The sequence below is a fragment of the Salvelinus alpinus genome, chromosome 19, assembly GCF_045679555.1.
Source record: "Salvelinus alpinus chromosome 19, SLU_Salpinus.1, whole genome shotgun sequence".
Taxonomy (NCBI): domain Eukaryota; kingdom Metazoa; phylum Chordata; class Actinopteri; order Salmoniformes; family Salmonidae; genus Salvelinus; species Salvelinus alpinus.
In genome coordinates, this window is record NC_092104.1 from 46,879,426 (window position 1) to 46,896,357 (window position 16,932).

Here is a 16,932-nt window from a genome sequence, read left to right on the forward strand (position 1 = left end):
GCTCGACTCTCTACCCTCTTCCTCTCTCTCTGCTCGACTCTCCCTCTCCCTCCCTCTCTCTCTCTCTCTGCTCGACTCTCTACCCTCTTCCTCTCTCTCTCTGCTCGACTCTCCCTCTCCCTCCCTCTCTCTCTCTCTCTGCTCGACTCTCTACCCTCTTCCTCTCTCTCTGCTCGACTCTCTTCCCTCTTCCTCTCTCTCTGCTCGACTCTCTCTCTCTCCGCTCTGCGATCTAGGTTACTCGGTTTCCTTATGGAGCACAGGGACTTTTAAAAAAATAACAGAAGGTTGAATTTATGAAGGACATCCTTGTTGAAGTGTGCAGCCTTCTACTTCTTTGCAAATGACCTCCACGCTGTGCACAGTCTCAGTACAAGGCTGTGGCTCTCGCTTTAGATCAGCCAGACTGTTAGAGAGAGATACACAATGCCACTGTAATGTTACACAAATAGGAATGCAAAGCATTGTTGTTCATCATTGCTGTAGTTTGAGCAAAGCGTGTTAAAATAATACCACATTACTCTTGCAAAGGAATGGTTGACGTATTTAGACCTAATTTAGGATAATACAATACAAGACAAGCAACAGGTAATCATCAAGCCTCGATCCGAAGTCACAGAGAGGAAGCTTTTTTGGCTCAAGGCTCTGTCCGTTAAGGAGGTTGGTAAAAATATCCTGGACCATTTACAGTAGCAGTCTAGCCTGCCTATTCTGGTAGATATACTCAGCATTTAGCTTCTAGTGATCTAAATGTTACCATGGGAGCCTGATGTGAAGGGTTGCCATGCAAGTTTTTTTTAAGGCTGACTTGACCTAGTATACCCGAAACCCCTCCCCAATCGCACACACACACATTCACACGTGCACACACACACACACACACACACACACACACACACACACACACACACACACACACACACACACACACACACACACACACACACACACACACACACACTCCACACTCCAGAGTCAGAGTCTGCGATCCGATCCGTGCCTACGTCGTTGCCTCCAAACACCCCATCCCCTTTCATAGCATAACCAACATACAGTACCAGTCAAAAGTTTGGACATACCTACTCATTCAAGGGTTTTTCTTTATTTTTACTATTTTCTACATTGTAGAATAATAGTGAAGACATAAAACCTATGAAATAACACATGTGGGATCATGTAGTAACCAAAAAAGTGTTATACAAATCAAAATATATTTTTTATTCTTCAAAGTAGCCACCCTTTGCCCTGATGACAGCTTTGCACACTCTTGGCTTTCTCTCAACCAGCTTCATGAGGTAGTCCCCTGGAATGCATTTCAATTAACAGGTGTGCCTTATTAACAGTTAATTTGTGACATTTCTTTCCTTCTTAATGGGTTTGAGCCAATCAGTTGTGTTGTGACATGGTAGGGTTGGTATACAGAGATAGCCCTATATATTATGGCAAGAACAGCTCAGGACATAACGGTCAGTCAATACGGAACATTTCAAGAACGTTGAAAGTTTCTTCAAGTGCGGTCGCAAAAACCATCAAGCACTATGATGAAACTGGCTCTCATGAGGACCGCCACAGGAAAGGAAGACCCAGAGTTACCTCTGCTGCGGAGGATAAGTTAACACTTTTTTTTGTCGCTACGTGATTCCTTGTGTTATTTCATAGTTTTGATGTCTTCACTATTATTCTACAATGTAGAAAATAGTAAAAATACAGAAAAACCCTTGAATGAGTTAGTGTGTCCAAACTTTTGACTGGTACTGTATGTGTGAAAACTAGAGCAGAGAAGAGGTTATAGAGAGGTCACACTTCAGTAGCACCTATGACTTGTTTTAGTGTTTCCTCATAGACGCTGCTAATAGGTCTATTGTCTATAAACACTTGCATATAGAACTTAGTATAGACACCAAGACAGCTCATGATGCAACTTTTGTGCGCTGACGGATCCCAATATATATATATAAAAATATATCCCTCAACTTCCCCATATTCTTCTCTGTGTCTGTCTTTCTGGATCGGCCATGGCGAACAGAGGGGGAAGAAAAAGGAAGCAACTTTGGCAAGTCAGTCCCATAATGGAGTATGCAAAATAGATTACTGTACACGATAACACAATACCGCATGCATACAAGACAGAAAGTGCTAAAAGAAGGTGGTGAAAAGTGAAAAGAAAATAAGCTGGCACCCACGCTGGAGTGTTAGCCATGTTAGCTTTAGCTTGTGTCTCTAATTGGGGCCAGGAGGGAGCATTTAATAATTGCTGTCAGAAGATCACATTTTTTTCTCTTCTTCACAGTCACTGCTGTAGGGTAGAGTGAAACAAATTGTCATCAGAGATTTCTAAATGAACAAAGCTTTTAATTAGGCTGATTTAGAATTAGCAAAAAAGAGAGAAAGAAAGTACGACGGAATCGTCAGCGGATGGTCGTCGTCGTCTAACCACGTTGTCTGGTGTTAGAAGACGCCACCGCCACGAGACGTCACGGAAGTTTGCAGCGTTTGAAAAGGAGACAAAGCGGGCCCCACCCCCACCCCCTATCCCTTCGCCCTAACCCCAACCCCAACCCCCACCCCCGAGCTACTGAACATTGTTAACTATATCAACAGACATTGTCATCCTTGGCGGAGAACATAATTGGGAGAATATGTCAGTGATTTGTGTGTTCTTAGTGACATGGCCGTGGGCTGTTATCATGGGGGTGGGGTAGTAGTTATTGAAGGGAAATGCTTTTATTCTTTATGGCTTGTTTTCCCTCTTCCTTTCTCAGTCTTAGTACAATAAGATAGTTTCATAAATGGTGTTGGTTTACTTCATCGGCATCTTTATGAGTTGAAGCAAGTCAAAAATCTTTAGTGACTGTAAGGATAAAGTGTGTGTGTGTGTGTGTGTGTGTGTGTGTGTGTGTGTGTGTGTGTGTGTGTGTGTGTGTGTGTGTGTGTGTGTGTGTGTGTGTGTGTGTGTGTGTGTGTGTGTGTGTGTGTGTGTGTGTGTGTGTGTAAGTGTGTGTGTAAGTGTGTGTGCGCGCGCGTGTGCGTGCGTGAGAAATGAGAGTCTGTGTTTTTAAATTTTTTATGTTCCAGTCCAGTAGTCTGTGTCTAAATGGTGGTTGCACCTGGGCCTATAGACCTACGTAGCACCATGTGATGTTAGGCAGTGGTTGGACGCTTACTGAAAAACATTACCCCTCGCAGATGTGTATGCTTGAGGTGAACGTACTGCACAGACTGTGGGGAAAACAACGTGAGAGAGAGAGACAGGTGGAGAGCGAGAGAGGAAGAAGGAGAAGCTGCGGTGATCAGCTGAAACTAAAGCAATGTGATTCAGCGTTGAATGATGGTTGCTTTCTCCACCACAAATGAAATCGCTTTCATGTCCCTAACCATTGCACCACCACTACCACCTCACTCGTGTACACCTTCATCCTCCAGCCATCATCCCCCACCTGGAGTCTCATTTATCAAAGGTATAAAAAAGACTATACCTTTTGTGCGGCAGTTTTCCCGCAAAGGTTAGTATTTATAGATTTTTAACTGGGAAAGTGTGCGTATCTCCACACAAATCTCAGACCATGCGTATGACCAATTTCTATTGGTTGATCAACTGTATTGCAAGCTTTTGGGGGAAATGGAGGTGTTTGATGCACTGGAATTATAATAACGGTAGGCTAATGAAAACATTCAAATGTAGACTTAATGATAAAACACATGCATTTGCCAATGGTAAGAAGATCGCATAGCAGCATGTCACCTAATATATGTATTGAACTTTTATTATATAGGCCTAAATCATAATCATGTTGCAGGACAAGTCTCTCCTTTTCTGACATGACTGGTTTATTCCCGCTACACAACAAATATTAGGCTACCATTTATCCAGAAACTATAATGGCCCTGTTCTAATATCTCCAAATCATACAGCAAATGAGGCCATTTTTGTTACCATAAAAGGTGAATGGAGGGTGTTTTCCAAGCAAGGTTGTAGCGCTAGTTCACGAGCGCACAGATGTGGCTCCGATTTCTTTCATGAAAACGTGTATATATGTTGCATGCAACAGTTTGATCAATCCCAATCGTTTGTGGCACACGCGAACCCTTGAATCTACACATACGCCAGAATTGAATAAGACATTTACGCACGGGTAGATAAACGAGGCCCCTGGACTCTGTCCACCCTGATGTCTTTTCACTGTGTGGCAAGGATTGTTTTACTCAGTCCATCGCCCCCTCTTCATCTTTACTCGTGCCATGGAAAAAACGAAATGCTCACACCACAGCAGTGATTCATCAGAGCCTTTCTGGGGCCTTCCCAAATCATGGTTACCTCTACTTCTGCTCTTCGCTGCTGCACTTTGGTCCACCGTGGCACACGGACACTGGTGTGTCAGATTCGCCAGTCTGCCCACTTACTTCACTCTGATGAGTAGCTACGGTTCACCCAATAATCTGGCACAGCACCCAGAGAACCAGCTTCTACATGAACACTTTATCATTCACAACATTCCATTATTGCGTAACGCTCTTCCAAATAGTATCATTGGCCTCTAAACCCACCACATTGTCCATTGAGGTATTGGGACTGCTTTGATTGCGGTTTTAATCACCCGCTCAATCCATGATAATCATATCAGCTATTGCATGCATGAACTGTAGCTACTGTCCCCAAGTCACGTCGCTAGTCCTGATGGCCGCTGATGCAGCAAAAGCCAACAGGCAGGCAGGCAGGCAGGTGACAGAGAGCAGTATTCAGCTGTCCGGCAGCTCTCCCTCTCACTCGCTGCTTCCATTGGGCCCATGAAGCAGCTGCAGTTTTACAGCTATTGGCCTGCTTTCAAAGGGGGGTTGACGCATTGTGTCAAGTCCCCTCGTCCTTGGGGGAGTCAGCAATGGGCTATGGAAAGACAGCTCTCACCTGTCTCCATTTTGGCTCTGACAGATGGCTACCTGTACGCCATTCGGCCCCTGTTTCCCTCTGTCTCCTCCTCCTCTCCCCCCTGCTCTACCAGGTCAGAACACAATACTGTAGTAATCAGCGCTGGACCTAAAAGCCCCTGTTACCTCACAGCCTCTCCACCGAGAGAGGAGTTGAGAGGGGTTCAAAAGGTTTTATTTGTCTCTCAAAGCACACAGAGATGAAAGAGGAGACCATTGTGCGCTGAATGGATTTCCATTGGTCTAATAAAAATGCATGGCAACAGAATTCTAGTTGGAAATGCAGAGGTTCATTGATTGGATGAGGTTTCGCCAAAAACACCTTGTAGCTTTTAAAAGGTAAGTTAATAACCAAGCCTCTATCATTTGAATAGAATTACTTGCATATGCCACCTTCTTATTGTGTGTTAAAAAAAGTATATAAATATTGTCTGACTGAAAAACGGACTTATTGTCCACTACCCATCAGAAACAAACTAGAGACACATCATCAACCTCCTCATATATGTTTTGTTTTCTATTTCAAGCAATTTGAATGCTTCAGTTTTTTTTTTCTACTCAAAACTCATCGTGGGCGGGCAGGGTACTGTTTGGAGCTGTGAAACCAATTTCCACTTGATGTAGTTTTTGTGGAGGAAAGCAATTGCAGTCGAGGTGCTGAAAGGATGCTCTGTAATGCACAAATACAAATGCTCCTCTCTCCTATAAGGGTTTAATCTAGCGTAGTAACTCAAAAGGCCTCTATTCACCCAACACTGCCACACAAATATGCACTTCATCCATAATGTCACACGATCGCTTATAAAGCCTTTAGTTTACTCTTTTTCCCTCCTGTTTTTTTTAGAGAAGGCTTAACGGGTTTTTTGAGAAATCTTTTATACAGTAGAAAAAAATGTCTTTAGTCCTCTCGGTTTAGGTTTCACAATCACAACGATGTGTCCTGTTGCATCATGAGGAAATCCAGATCTGATGGCGGGCAGTGCGGTTGTGGTGATTTATTTCTCTTGATGGCTAAAAGCTGGAGAGATTTCTTCCAGAAGTCTTTTCGCCACAGAAGTGCCTTGTTTTTATGACATGGGATATGGAGGGAACCTCTGTTGGTCTTCCCAATGGTCTTCCCAAGGGTGAAACGCTGACTGGTTGAGGTGGGCAGAAGACTCGGACATCTCTTTTTCTCTGGCGGAGGGCTAGGGAAGCGCAGGGAGTTTAGGAAAGGAAGCACCTTTACACCTTTAATTGTCTGTGGCTGCTGATGTCACATCCTTCCGCTGAGTGTGCTGCGTGTGTGTTTCCTGCCTTTCTGTCCACTGAGGTGCTGGGGGGCGACTGGGGTGGGGTAGGGGGAGTGAACAGGGGGTAGAGGGTCTAATGATGGGTTGGGGTGTGCCATGAGGCGAGTGTTTGGGTTCGGGGGTTTGGGGTTCGGGCTGGGTTTAGAGTGGATACAGGGCTGTGGAATTGAGGTATAATATGACGTTAGTCTTTAATGATACGCCTAGATCCAGTTCACCAGCTAATCCAATCAATGTCAGATAGAATAGACTTTGTGAAAATGAAGAGGCAACTTGCCTCCCTTCTCTCCTTAAAGCTGCAATATGTAACTTTTTGGGCGACCTGACCAAATTCACATAGAAATGTGATGGCAAATATATTTCATCGCGTTTTATATGGTACAATGACTCTCTACACTATAAGTGCTTGTTTTGTCACATAAACTGAAATTAGGCAAACTATTCAAATTTTTGCAACCAGGAAATGGCAGAGCGATTTCTGCATATTGCACCTTTAACAATAGACAGTTCTCTCTACTCAAAAACATCTCTGTCTGCTAATGATCCAAATGTAACATGAGTTAATAGAAAGAGGCATGTACCCCACACACACACGCACACGCACGCACGCACACACACACACACACACACACACACACACACACACACACACACACACACACACACACACACACACACACACACACACACACACACACACACACACACACACACACACACACACACACACACAATCTACACAGCCTCTGAATTGGAAGAACGCTTGAACACATTACACCATGAGACACTGCTATCAAGCTAATCCCAGATGTACATTCTGCTAATCTCTTTAGCTGCTAACGCGTTAAATTAGCCCTAATATTTGGTGTGATTCACCACCAGCACAGAGGCCCACCTACGCATGGGCGACAGCCCAGGTTTAGGTCATTCTCTCCTGTGTGTTCCTAAAGGACATGGGGAAGTGGAGGGAGGGAGAGGAATTGATAGCCATTCGTCACCGTGCCTATCTGGGCCTGACAGGCGGAGAGTGCTGCGCTGGTTGATGTGCCACACAGAGGAGTCACTGCCTGTAATGACATTAGAGACACAATGAGAGAGGCAATACACAGTCCCCTGGCCACTGTCTCCCCTCTCCCTCCCACACCCAGGCAACACACAGATAAACAGCTGCACCTCCCCAAACAGTACACAACTCTAAACACTAGCCCTGCGTACAGTATGACATTTTTTTGGGGGGGGGGGGTGGATTAAGAGAAGATATATGACAGGGATTCTTAAGCGAAACGGAGCCAAGAGAGTATGTGTGTGTGTACTCATATTCAGATTGTTCGGAAACTGTATTAAAGCAGTTTTTTCCCTCCTCTTCAAGGAAATGGGAGTTTATTTTAAAAGAGAGAGGGTTTATTTAATGTAGCATACACCTCCTAAAAGGTTTACTTACTGCAGTGTAATATGTTATTTCAAATCCTCACGACCTAATTTCCTATGAGGATAGAGGATACTGCAGTTTTTCCCAATAGACATGCTATTACCAAATGTGTATCAGATGTGCCACGGGGAGAGAGCGGCTTCGCCGCCGAGGTGGGGTTCTAGGAAAAGCACCACCAATCCTGTCATGATAAATGTATTTCTCCAATTCTCAGCATCGTAGGCCTACCTCGAGTACGGTTGAAAAATGTAAAATGTCAGCATATGTTGGTGTATATGTTCTTCATGGAGAGGACCTGGGTTTCAGAGTTGTTGTCCCTCGTCATTCAGTATATGTTCTCGACATCTCTTTCTCTCTCGCTCTTTCTTTTTTGTCTTTCTTCCCGCCCCCTCTCCCAAAAGCCTTGATTTGCACCATGTAAATTCCTATCAAAGAGAGGAATTAGAGCTGAGGACCAGCCTAGATAATGTTCCTCTTTTTTTCTCTTCGCTTTTTGATTCTCTCTGGTGCAGTCCTCAACGTCAGAACATGAACAATACCCTTCCTAATATTGAGTTGCACCCCCCCCCCCTTTGCCCTCTGATCAGCCTCAATTCGTTAGGGCATGGACTCCACAGGGATGCTGGCCCATGTTGATTCCAATGTTATCCCACAGTTGTGTCAACTTGGCTGGATGTCCTTTGGGTGGTGGACCATTCTTGATACACACGGCTCCTCCCCTTCATCTACACTGATTGAAGTGGATTTAACAAGTGACATCAGGAAGGGATCATAGCTTTCACCTAGAGTCACCTGGTCAGTCTATGTCATGGAAAGAGCAGGTGTTCTTAATGTTTTGTACACTCAGTGGATACAGTGTCTATTAAGGCGAGAAGAAATGCTGCCGACGTGCTGTATATTGGTTTTTGGTGACTAAACACTTGGGAGTGAAGCGACCTAGAATCAAGCCTCATGGTGTACTGAGTGTATGTGTTCCCATCACCCTCCCAGCTCTACTTCTGAAAGAGAGAGAGAGAGTTGGAGAAAACAGAAAGAGTGTTAATTAGTGTTCATTAGATCTATGTGCTGAATCTCCCTCTCTCCCTCCCTTTCTCTCTCCCTCCGTCTGCCTAACAGATGGGAGGGTTGTGGTTAGAGCTCTTCCCCTCCCCCTGAGAGGTCTGGTGCCTGTTCATAGATCCCTCTTTCTGCTTTTCTCTCGTTTTCTCTCCTCTCTCTTTTTCCCTCTGTCAGCTCTCTCTAGGCTCTGCTACTTTGAGTCCAGACTATTCTGTATAGGTATGGCCACCATTCTTTATCCCGCTCTCTCGCTCCCTCAGCCCATATTTTCTTTCCCAATGTCCACAATGACTTTAGCATTTACCCACACTGGCCCTCCCCCAGTTGTGCTGGGATGCGAACATGCCATCCGTCTCACTTTGTAAAGGAGAGAGAGAAACAAAATCCTTCGGTCTCTCCTTCCCCATCTCTTTATTTTGTCTGCTCTGTCCTCTCCCAATATGGTTTGGTTTTGGATTAGTGAATTGGCTTAGTGTGGCGTAGAAAACGTGTTAGTCTTGTAAGTCTTCTCTCTTCCTCTCTTTTCACTCTGCCCTCAAAAGTGTCAGTCTCGTTTTTCTGTGGAGTCCTCTTTGAGTGCATAAATGGCCAATAAACTCAGCAAAAAAAGAAACATCCCTTTTTCAGGACCTTGTCTTTCAAAGAGAATTCGTAAAAATCCAAATAATTTCACAGATCTTCATTGTAAAGGGTTTTGACACTCTTTCCCATGCTTGTTCAATGAACCATAAACAATTAATGAACGAGTGGAACGGTTGTTAAGACACTAACAGCTTACAGACGGTAGGCAATTAAGGTCACAGTTATGAAAACTTAGGACACTAAAGAGGCCTTTCTACTTACTCTGAAAAACACCAAAAGAAAGATGCCCAGGGTCCCTGCTCATCTGCGTGAACGTGCCTTAGGCATGCTTCAAGGAGGCATGAGGACTGCAGATGTGGCCAGGGCAATAAATTACAATGTCCGTACTGTGAGACGCCTAAGACAGCGCTACAGGGAGACGGGACGGACAGCTGATTGTCCTCGCAGTTGCAGACCACGTGTAACAACACCTGCACAGGATCGGTACATCCGAACATCACACCTGCGGGGCAGGTACAGGATGGCAACCATAACTGCCTGAGTTACACCAGGAACGCACAATCCCTCCATCAGTGCTCAGACTGTCCGCAATAGGCTGAGAGAGGCTGGGCTGAGGGCTTGTAGGCCTGTTGTAAGGCAGGTCCTCACCAGACATCACCGGCAACAACCAGACAGGACTGGCAAAAAGTGCTCTTAAACTGACGATTCGCAGTTTTGTATCACCAGGGGTGATGGTCGGATTCAGATTTATCGTCGAAGGAATGAGCCTTACACACAGGCCTGTACTCTGGAACGGCATAGATTTGGTGTTGGAGGGTCCATCGTGGTCTGGGGTGGTGTGTCACAGCATCATCGCACTGAGGTTGTTGTCATTGCAGGCAATCTCAACGCTGTGCGTTACAGGGAAGACATCCTCCTCCCTCATGTGGTAACCTTCCTGCAGGATCATCCTGACATGATCCTCCAGCATGACAATGCCACCAGCCATACTGCTCGTTCTGTGTGTGATTTCCTGCTAGACAGGAATGTCAGTGTTCTGCCATGGCCAGCGAAGAGCCCAGATCTCAATCCCATTGAGCACGTCTGGGATTTGTTGGATCGGAGGGTGAGGGCTTGGGCCATTCCCCCCAGAAATGTCTCGGAACTTGCAGGTGCCTTGGTGGAAGAGTGGGGTAACATCTCACAGCAAGAACTGGCTAATCTGGTGCAGTCCATGAGGAGGAGATGCACTGCAGTACTTAATGCAGCTGGTGGCCACACCAGATACTGACTGTTTCTTTTGATTTTGACCCCCTCCCCTTTGTTCAGGGACACATTATTCAATTTCCGTGGAACTTGTTCAGTTTATGTCTCAGTTGTTGAGTCTTATGTTCATGCAAATATTTACACGTTTAATTTGCTGAAAATAAACGCAGTTGACAGTGAGAGGACGTTTCTTTTTTTGCTGAGTTTAGTTCTACCTTGTTGGGGTGGATTGCTCTCTCTCTCTCTCTCTCTCTTTCTCCCTCTCTTTCTCCCTCTCTCTCTCGTTCTGGCCGCAGCGTCTCATGGTGGGACGGCATCAGAGGGGTAAATCGGATTGAGCTGCTCTGTGGTAATCTGTCAGGGTGGTGGGTGATTCCCTCGCCAGGCCTGGAGGAGGTAGGAGGGAGGAACAGAGAGAGGGAGTTGATGTTGGGGAGGCAGTGGGCGATCTCAGGGAGGACTGAGTTGCCTTGCACTCAAATGGGATGGTAGCAGGTGTGTGGGAAAGGGGGGTGAGGGTTGAGGGAGCGTTAAGGAGCTGGGGGGGACCTCGTGTTTGAGGGAGGGGGGAGGGGAAGGAAAAGGGAGGAAGGGGGATCACCGGCATGGGGCTACGCAGCCGTACCTCACATCAGGCGCGTTGGTTGCTGGAGTCAAAGCCCAGATTAAATGTTCAAGACACTGTCAGGTTCTGATTGAGGTATGCTGGCCTGACTGGGGGATTTATATGTCGTTGTACATGTACTGTAGTTGTTGTGTCTGTGTCTGTGGAGTGTTGAGCACCACTGTTAGGCTCTAGTGTTAGTTTGTCTGATGACACTTTTATCTTCCTGAAAGCACTTTGTTGTTTTTACTGTGAAGACTTCTTAATATTTATTCAGTGTAACCATAGAAAGTGTTTCGGAAGAATGAACCACTGTCTGATTTTTGATGCTATTAACTTTAGTGTCGTTGTTTCCTATGGTTGCTTATGCAGTCAGTGGTCTTGTTTCCGGTGTTCCATGTTTGTGTCATTCGCAGTGGTGCTCCAAACCATCATCAGGTGAGTACGGTTTTGTCACAAGGGTGCGAAAGAAGAGCATGCCTTTGTTGAGGCGTTAATGGGATCATTATGCAGAGAGAGAGAGAGAGAGAGAGAGAGAGAGAGAGAGAGAGAGAGAGAGAGAGAGAGAGAGAGAGAGAGAGAGAGAGAGAGAGAGAGAGAGAGAGAGAGAGAGAGAGAGAGAGAGAGAGAGAGAGAGAGAGAGAGAGAGAGAGAGAGAGAGAGAGAGAGAGAGAGAGACCAAATATAAGAAAGCTCAGGAAATGTTTTTATAATAATTTTACCATGGAATGATGTGTATACCTTTGATGTGGAACTACCCCATTCACTTCCATTTATTTTTCAGCCCCATAACGGGTTACCTTTAGACAAGTCTTGTGAAGCTTGTGGGTGCCGTAGAGCAAGACAACCAACATGTACGTGTTCGTGAGAGTCTCAGCTTTCGTATGAGTTTTTAGCTCAAACTGTTCGACTCTACAGACAGAAGTTGGCACATCTGTTGGACCGACTTCAGAGAAGTCCAGTGACACTTGTGGGGGTCGTAGAGCAAAACAGAGAACACCATCGTGTTCATGAGAGTCTCAGCTTTCCATAGTGGGTCGTTTCTAGCACGAACCGTTTGGACTCTGCAGATGTTTTTGTGACAAGACCGATTTTCGGGATGTCTCCCGGTCTGACAAACACCGCTGACAGTGATGAATTGGGTGGATCGAGACGCAACCCATGCAAAAAGGAGAAGTCTCTACCTTAAACAGAAAGATTTTTATTGATGTTTTTTATTAAGCTAATTACATTTCCGCGCGGGCACGCAAATCGACTCAAGGGGGCAAGCTTGGTCGCCATGTTGGAATGAACATGTGAAACCTGAGAAACTGTCAACCTGGAGACCATTAGGAGCCATCAGGCTATGGGCTATATCTAACTGGCTTGATTACCCTTCACTCCACCTCTCAGGAGATGTGTCCACACCAGTGGCATACAGAAGAACAGGTGTTGTGAACCTGTGCTCTCCAATGCTGCGGATAATTCTCACTTGTGCTCCTCAAGCAAGATCAGATGGGAGTGTAACAGGGAAGACTTGTGTTTCCGCTCAAGGGAAGGGTCAAATATACAGCAGTGTGTTCACTATGGGGGTTTGGAGGGGCTTTCTTGTGCTTTATGTCACTTAATAAACACATGGATTCAGGTTAGAGGGAGATCAAACAGGAAAGGGAAGATAGGGGGAGGGAAGTGTGTGTGCGTGTGCATGTGCGTGTGTGTGCCTGTGTATGTGTGTGTGTGCATGTGCGCGTGCGCATGCGTGTGTGTGTGTGAGCAGTAGAGAGAGAGAGCGAGAGAGACTGACATGTCTTTTGGTGAAGCGGTGTCGTCTTCCACATCAATGTATCCGGCTCACGCTGCCAGGTGCTGGAAATCTGGTTCAGAAAGGAGAGAAAAGAGAAGAAGGAAAAGGGGGAGGAGAAAAAAAGCAAGGTAGATGGAGGGTTTTTATTACGACGGCTCTGACAGCTCCCTGCATTGCACTGAGCTTAAATAATGGGATGCTCATTTGCATAACGAGGGACGTTATCACCTCTACTGTCAAAAGAAAAAAACACAACAACAGCTCTTCTGCTCTTCCCTGAGATAGATTGGGTTGGCCTACTTTAGCACTCTGGAGAGAAGCACCAGAGATCTGGCTTACCCAAGCGCACACACACACACATGCACAACCTCTTTGGAAGTCAGCTATTTCACTCTCACACACACCATCGGTCCAGCTCAGACCACACGTATGCACTGCATACACGCTCAAACACAAACAGACGCGCACGCACAAACAGACAGACACACGTGCACGCACACTCATACACACACACACACAGACAGTGGTGTAAAGTACTTAGGTAAAAATACTTTAAAGTACCACTTAGGTAGTTTTTTGGGGTATCTGTACTTTACTTTACTATTTCTATTTTGGGGGTTTTACTCCACTACATTCCTGAAAAAGATATGTACTTTTTACTCCCATACGTTTTCCCTGACACTCAAAGTACTCGTTACATTTCAAATGCTCAGGGAGGACAGCAATGTTGTCCAGTTCACGCACCTATCATTATAACCCGTGGTCATCTCTACTGCCTCTGATCTGGTGGACTCACTAAACACAAAACCTGCATTTGTAAATGAGGTTGGAGTGTGCCCCTGTCTGTCCATACAATTTTTAAAAAACACCAAAAATATTGCGCCGTCTGGTTTGCCTAAAGATACACTGGGCAGAAATCACTCTGCCATTTCCTGGTTGCTAAAATTCTAATGGTATTTCACTTTATGTGACAAAACAAGCAAATATAGTGTAGGGAATCATTGTACCATCTAAACCTCTGTGAAATATATTTTCCATTCCCAAACTATTGTATTTTCAGCTGTTTGAAGCTGGTGTTCAAAACCAAAAAGTAAAAGATGCAGAAACTAAATGTAAGAATGAGAAGCATAGAAATAGCGTACATAGAACAGATCTACCGCTTCTTGCGTAGACGCTTTTCAATGAGAGTGACAGAACTTCAGGAGTATTTTACTGGGTGACTTTCACTTTTACTTGGGCAATTCTCTATTAAGGAAGCTTTACTTTTACTCAAGTATGACAATAAATAGAAAAATCCACCACATATATCCCAGACTTTGGTACAACACACTCATGCACACACTCATGCACACACTCATGCACACACTCACGCACACTCACTCACGCACACACACACACACACACACACACACACACACACACACACACACACACACACACACACACACACACACACACACACACACACACACACACACACACACACACACACACACACACACACACTGTGTCCAGGTGGTTTAAGCTCTGTTCTTTATGGAATTTGGTTCCATTTCCATTGTAGGGAATCAGCTCTATTGCTGTGATTTTAAAGGTAAAATCTATAGTGTTTTTGTCTGAACAAGGCAAGGCTAGGTTTTATATCAGCATCCAAGCCAGTCTCCATGGTACCCATTTTGGAACCGTATTGGAGGTAGACTAGACTAGACTAGTCATACCTTGCTGTCGTTCTGTCAACAAACTGCTGTTTTTCGTGAGGAACAAACTGTATTTCTTAGGCTGGAGGTAATGTTACACTGTAGGTGATTAGAGCGTTTAAGTTAGCAGCACTTTCAAAACACTGTCAAACTCTCTGTGAACGAGGCGAGAGCCTGACAGCACTGTCTCCCCTCATAGTCGGCACGGAAATGCAACAAACCTGATTTGCATGATATCAACAGTGAAAAACACAGCGCTGCTTTCACAACATGTTGACGGATTCTTTGTCTTTCTTCACCCTCCCTTGTGGCTGCGATGATGTGACTTTTCTCTCTCCCCCATCCCCCCCTTGTTTTTTTTGTTGCCATATTTCATTTCACTTAATGTTTATCCTCTCTCTCTCCTTCTCTCTCTCCTTTTCTCTCCCTCTCTCTATCTCTCTTTCTCTCATGCAGATACGGATGCTGGAATCTTTGAATTGATCGGAGCAAGTAAAGAAGAAGAAAGAGCAGTTTGAGGAAAGGCAGAAGAAGAGCGAGGGAAGAAAGCGTAACGTTCTTTAGGGAGAGGAGAGAAGAAGAGGACGGGACGATGGGGAGGAAAAAGATTCAGATCACGCGGATTATGGATGAACGCAACAGACAGGTAAGCCCCATGGAGAGAGGAGGATGGATGAGTGGAGGGCTGGATAGGAGGAGGAGTATAGGAGGGGGTGGGGAAACACCTTATTGTGGGCCTGGGAGAGAGGACGGTAGGTGTGCTGACTGAAGTCTTCAGGGAGTCTGGATAGGATGGTGTCTTAGTGGTGGTGGGGGGGGGGGAGGCAGAAGGGTGTAGGTGGGATGATTGTTCTGGGTACCCTGGGGGTAGTAGTTTACATAGGGGTAGTAGTGGGTCTTGTTTTTGTTAAATCTAGCGGCCCACTTTGAGGCTAACAGGCAACAAACACTGGTGGCACCCTTTCATACCCTATCACACCATGCCACCCGCTTTAGGTCATGGCAGTGGAATAGTACTATGCATGGGGGTGGGAAGGGAGGGGAAGGGTGGTAGAAAACACAAACAAACAACCAAACAGAAACGGGCTGGTCCGAGGTGGGATTTACTTACTACACACTGCAGAGCCCGAGAGAGGTGGGTGGAGCTGAGAGAGCACTGAGAGGCGGACATGCTCCCTCTGTGGCTGAGCTGGTTATTGGGGCTTCTGTAGTTTTCCTCTCAAGGTAGAGATGTACTATCTTAATTTGATATGTTTTTCACAGCAGGGAAAATAATCTACGGAGCAATTTCAGTGCCAACCAAAAGTGTATTTGAAATTTATAATTTGGAATTTCAATTAGGATATTGAATTGGAATGTAATATTTTGGAATGTTTAATGCACAAATTGAATTATTGAAATCAAAATTTTAACTTGTATTTCATGATTTCAACTGAATTGAATGGATATTTGCATTCAGTTAAAAAATTAAATGTCTATTTAATTGAATATTCAAATTCAATATTCATACATACATTTTCAAAATGGTATACATACATATTGCATTAATTGTCTGTGTATCAAGTTTACAAACCATCATTTCAAGTAAACCAACGTTTAAAATATTCAGCTTCTCAGATGCATTCAGATTCAGTTTACAAATTCAGTTCTCTAAATTCAGGTTCAAAACCAGTGACAACATTCTGGTACTTTGCCAGCTCGGAAAGTAGAAGAGATAGATTCCAATGCTCTCTGTGGTAAACAGAAGCTTCTGGCGGTTTCTGAAGCCATGTTGAATTTATTTACCTTCTATGAATTTGGCTCGAGCATTTGAACCGCTTTGGCTATAAGCTATTATGACCCCATTCCTGAAAGCTAAGACTCTCTGGAGCATGGATATGCTCCCCTCTATGATGATCACAGCCGGTCGCGAGTTGCCCTAAGTGCCAGATGACCAGTCCGCCCCTGCTTGAAACTAGACTATGTCAAACACAAACTGACACATCAAACTAACACGTCTTCAGGTCTCAGGCAAGGTTCTCATCACATAAGCATTGGATCACCAAACCACGCGAGTAACTTTGCTGGATCTTGAAAACGTGCACGAGTGTAGCAGACGGGGATCTGTGAAACTCACAACTCAGCCTGAAGTGTCGCCCCTTTTGCACAATTGAAGAAGGCCTTTTTTAATTGCGTGGTGAGTTGAAATGTTCAGGAGGGCGGGCACAAGCTCTAAATCATTTTGACAGTAACCCTCCGAAAAGTCATTCATTAACCTTTTTAATTTCCATGTGTACTATGAAGCTAAGTGTTGTTTCTTTGGCTTCAGGAATGTGACT

The 16,932-nt window shown here is 45.0% G+C and overlaps 1 protein-coding gene across 13 annotated transcripts in view; it reads left to right on the forward strand.

The window, feature by feature from the left end:
- The window catches only part of LOC139545742 (myocyte-specific enhancer factor 2C-like), a 94,536-nt gene that overhangs the window by 23,441 nt on the left and 54,163 nt on the right, over positions 1-16,932 (forward strand). For all 13 annotated transcript variants that reach the window (XM_071353837.1, XM_071353839.1, XM_071353840.1 and 10 more), the window contains exon 2: positions 15,071-15,260. In XM_071353837.1, the coding sequence (XP_071209938.1) occupies positions 15,207-15,260 (54 nt within the window). In that variant the 5' untranslated portion in view covers positions 15,071-15,206. The remainder of the gene's footprint in view (positions 1-15,070; positions 15,261-16,932) is intronic.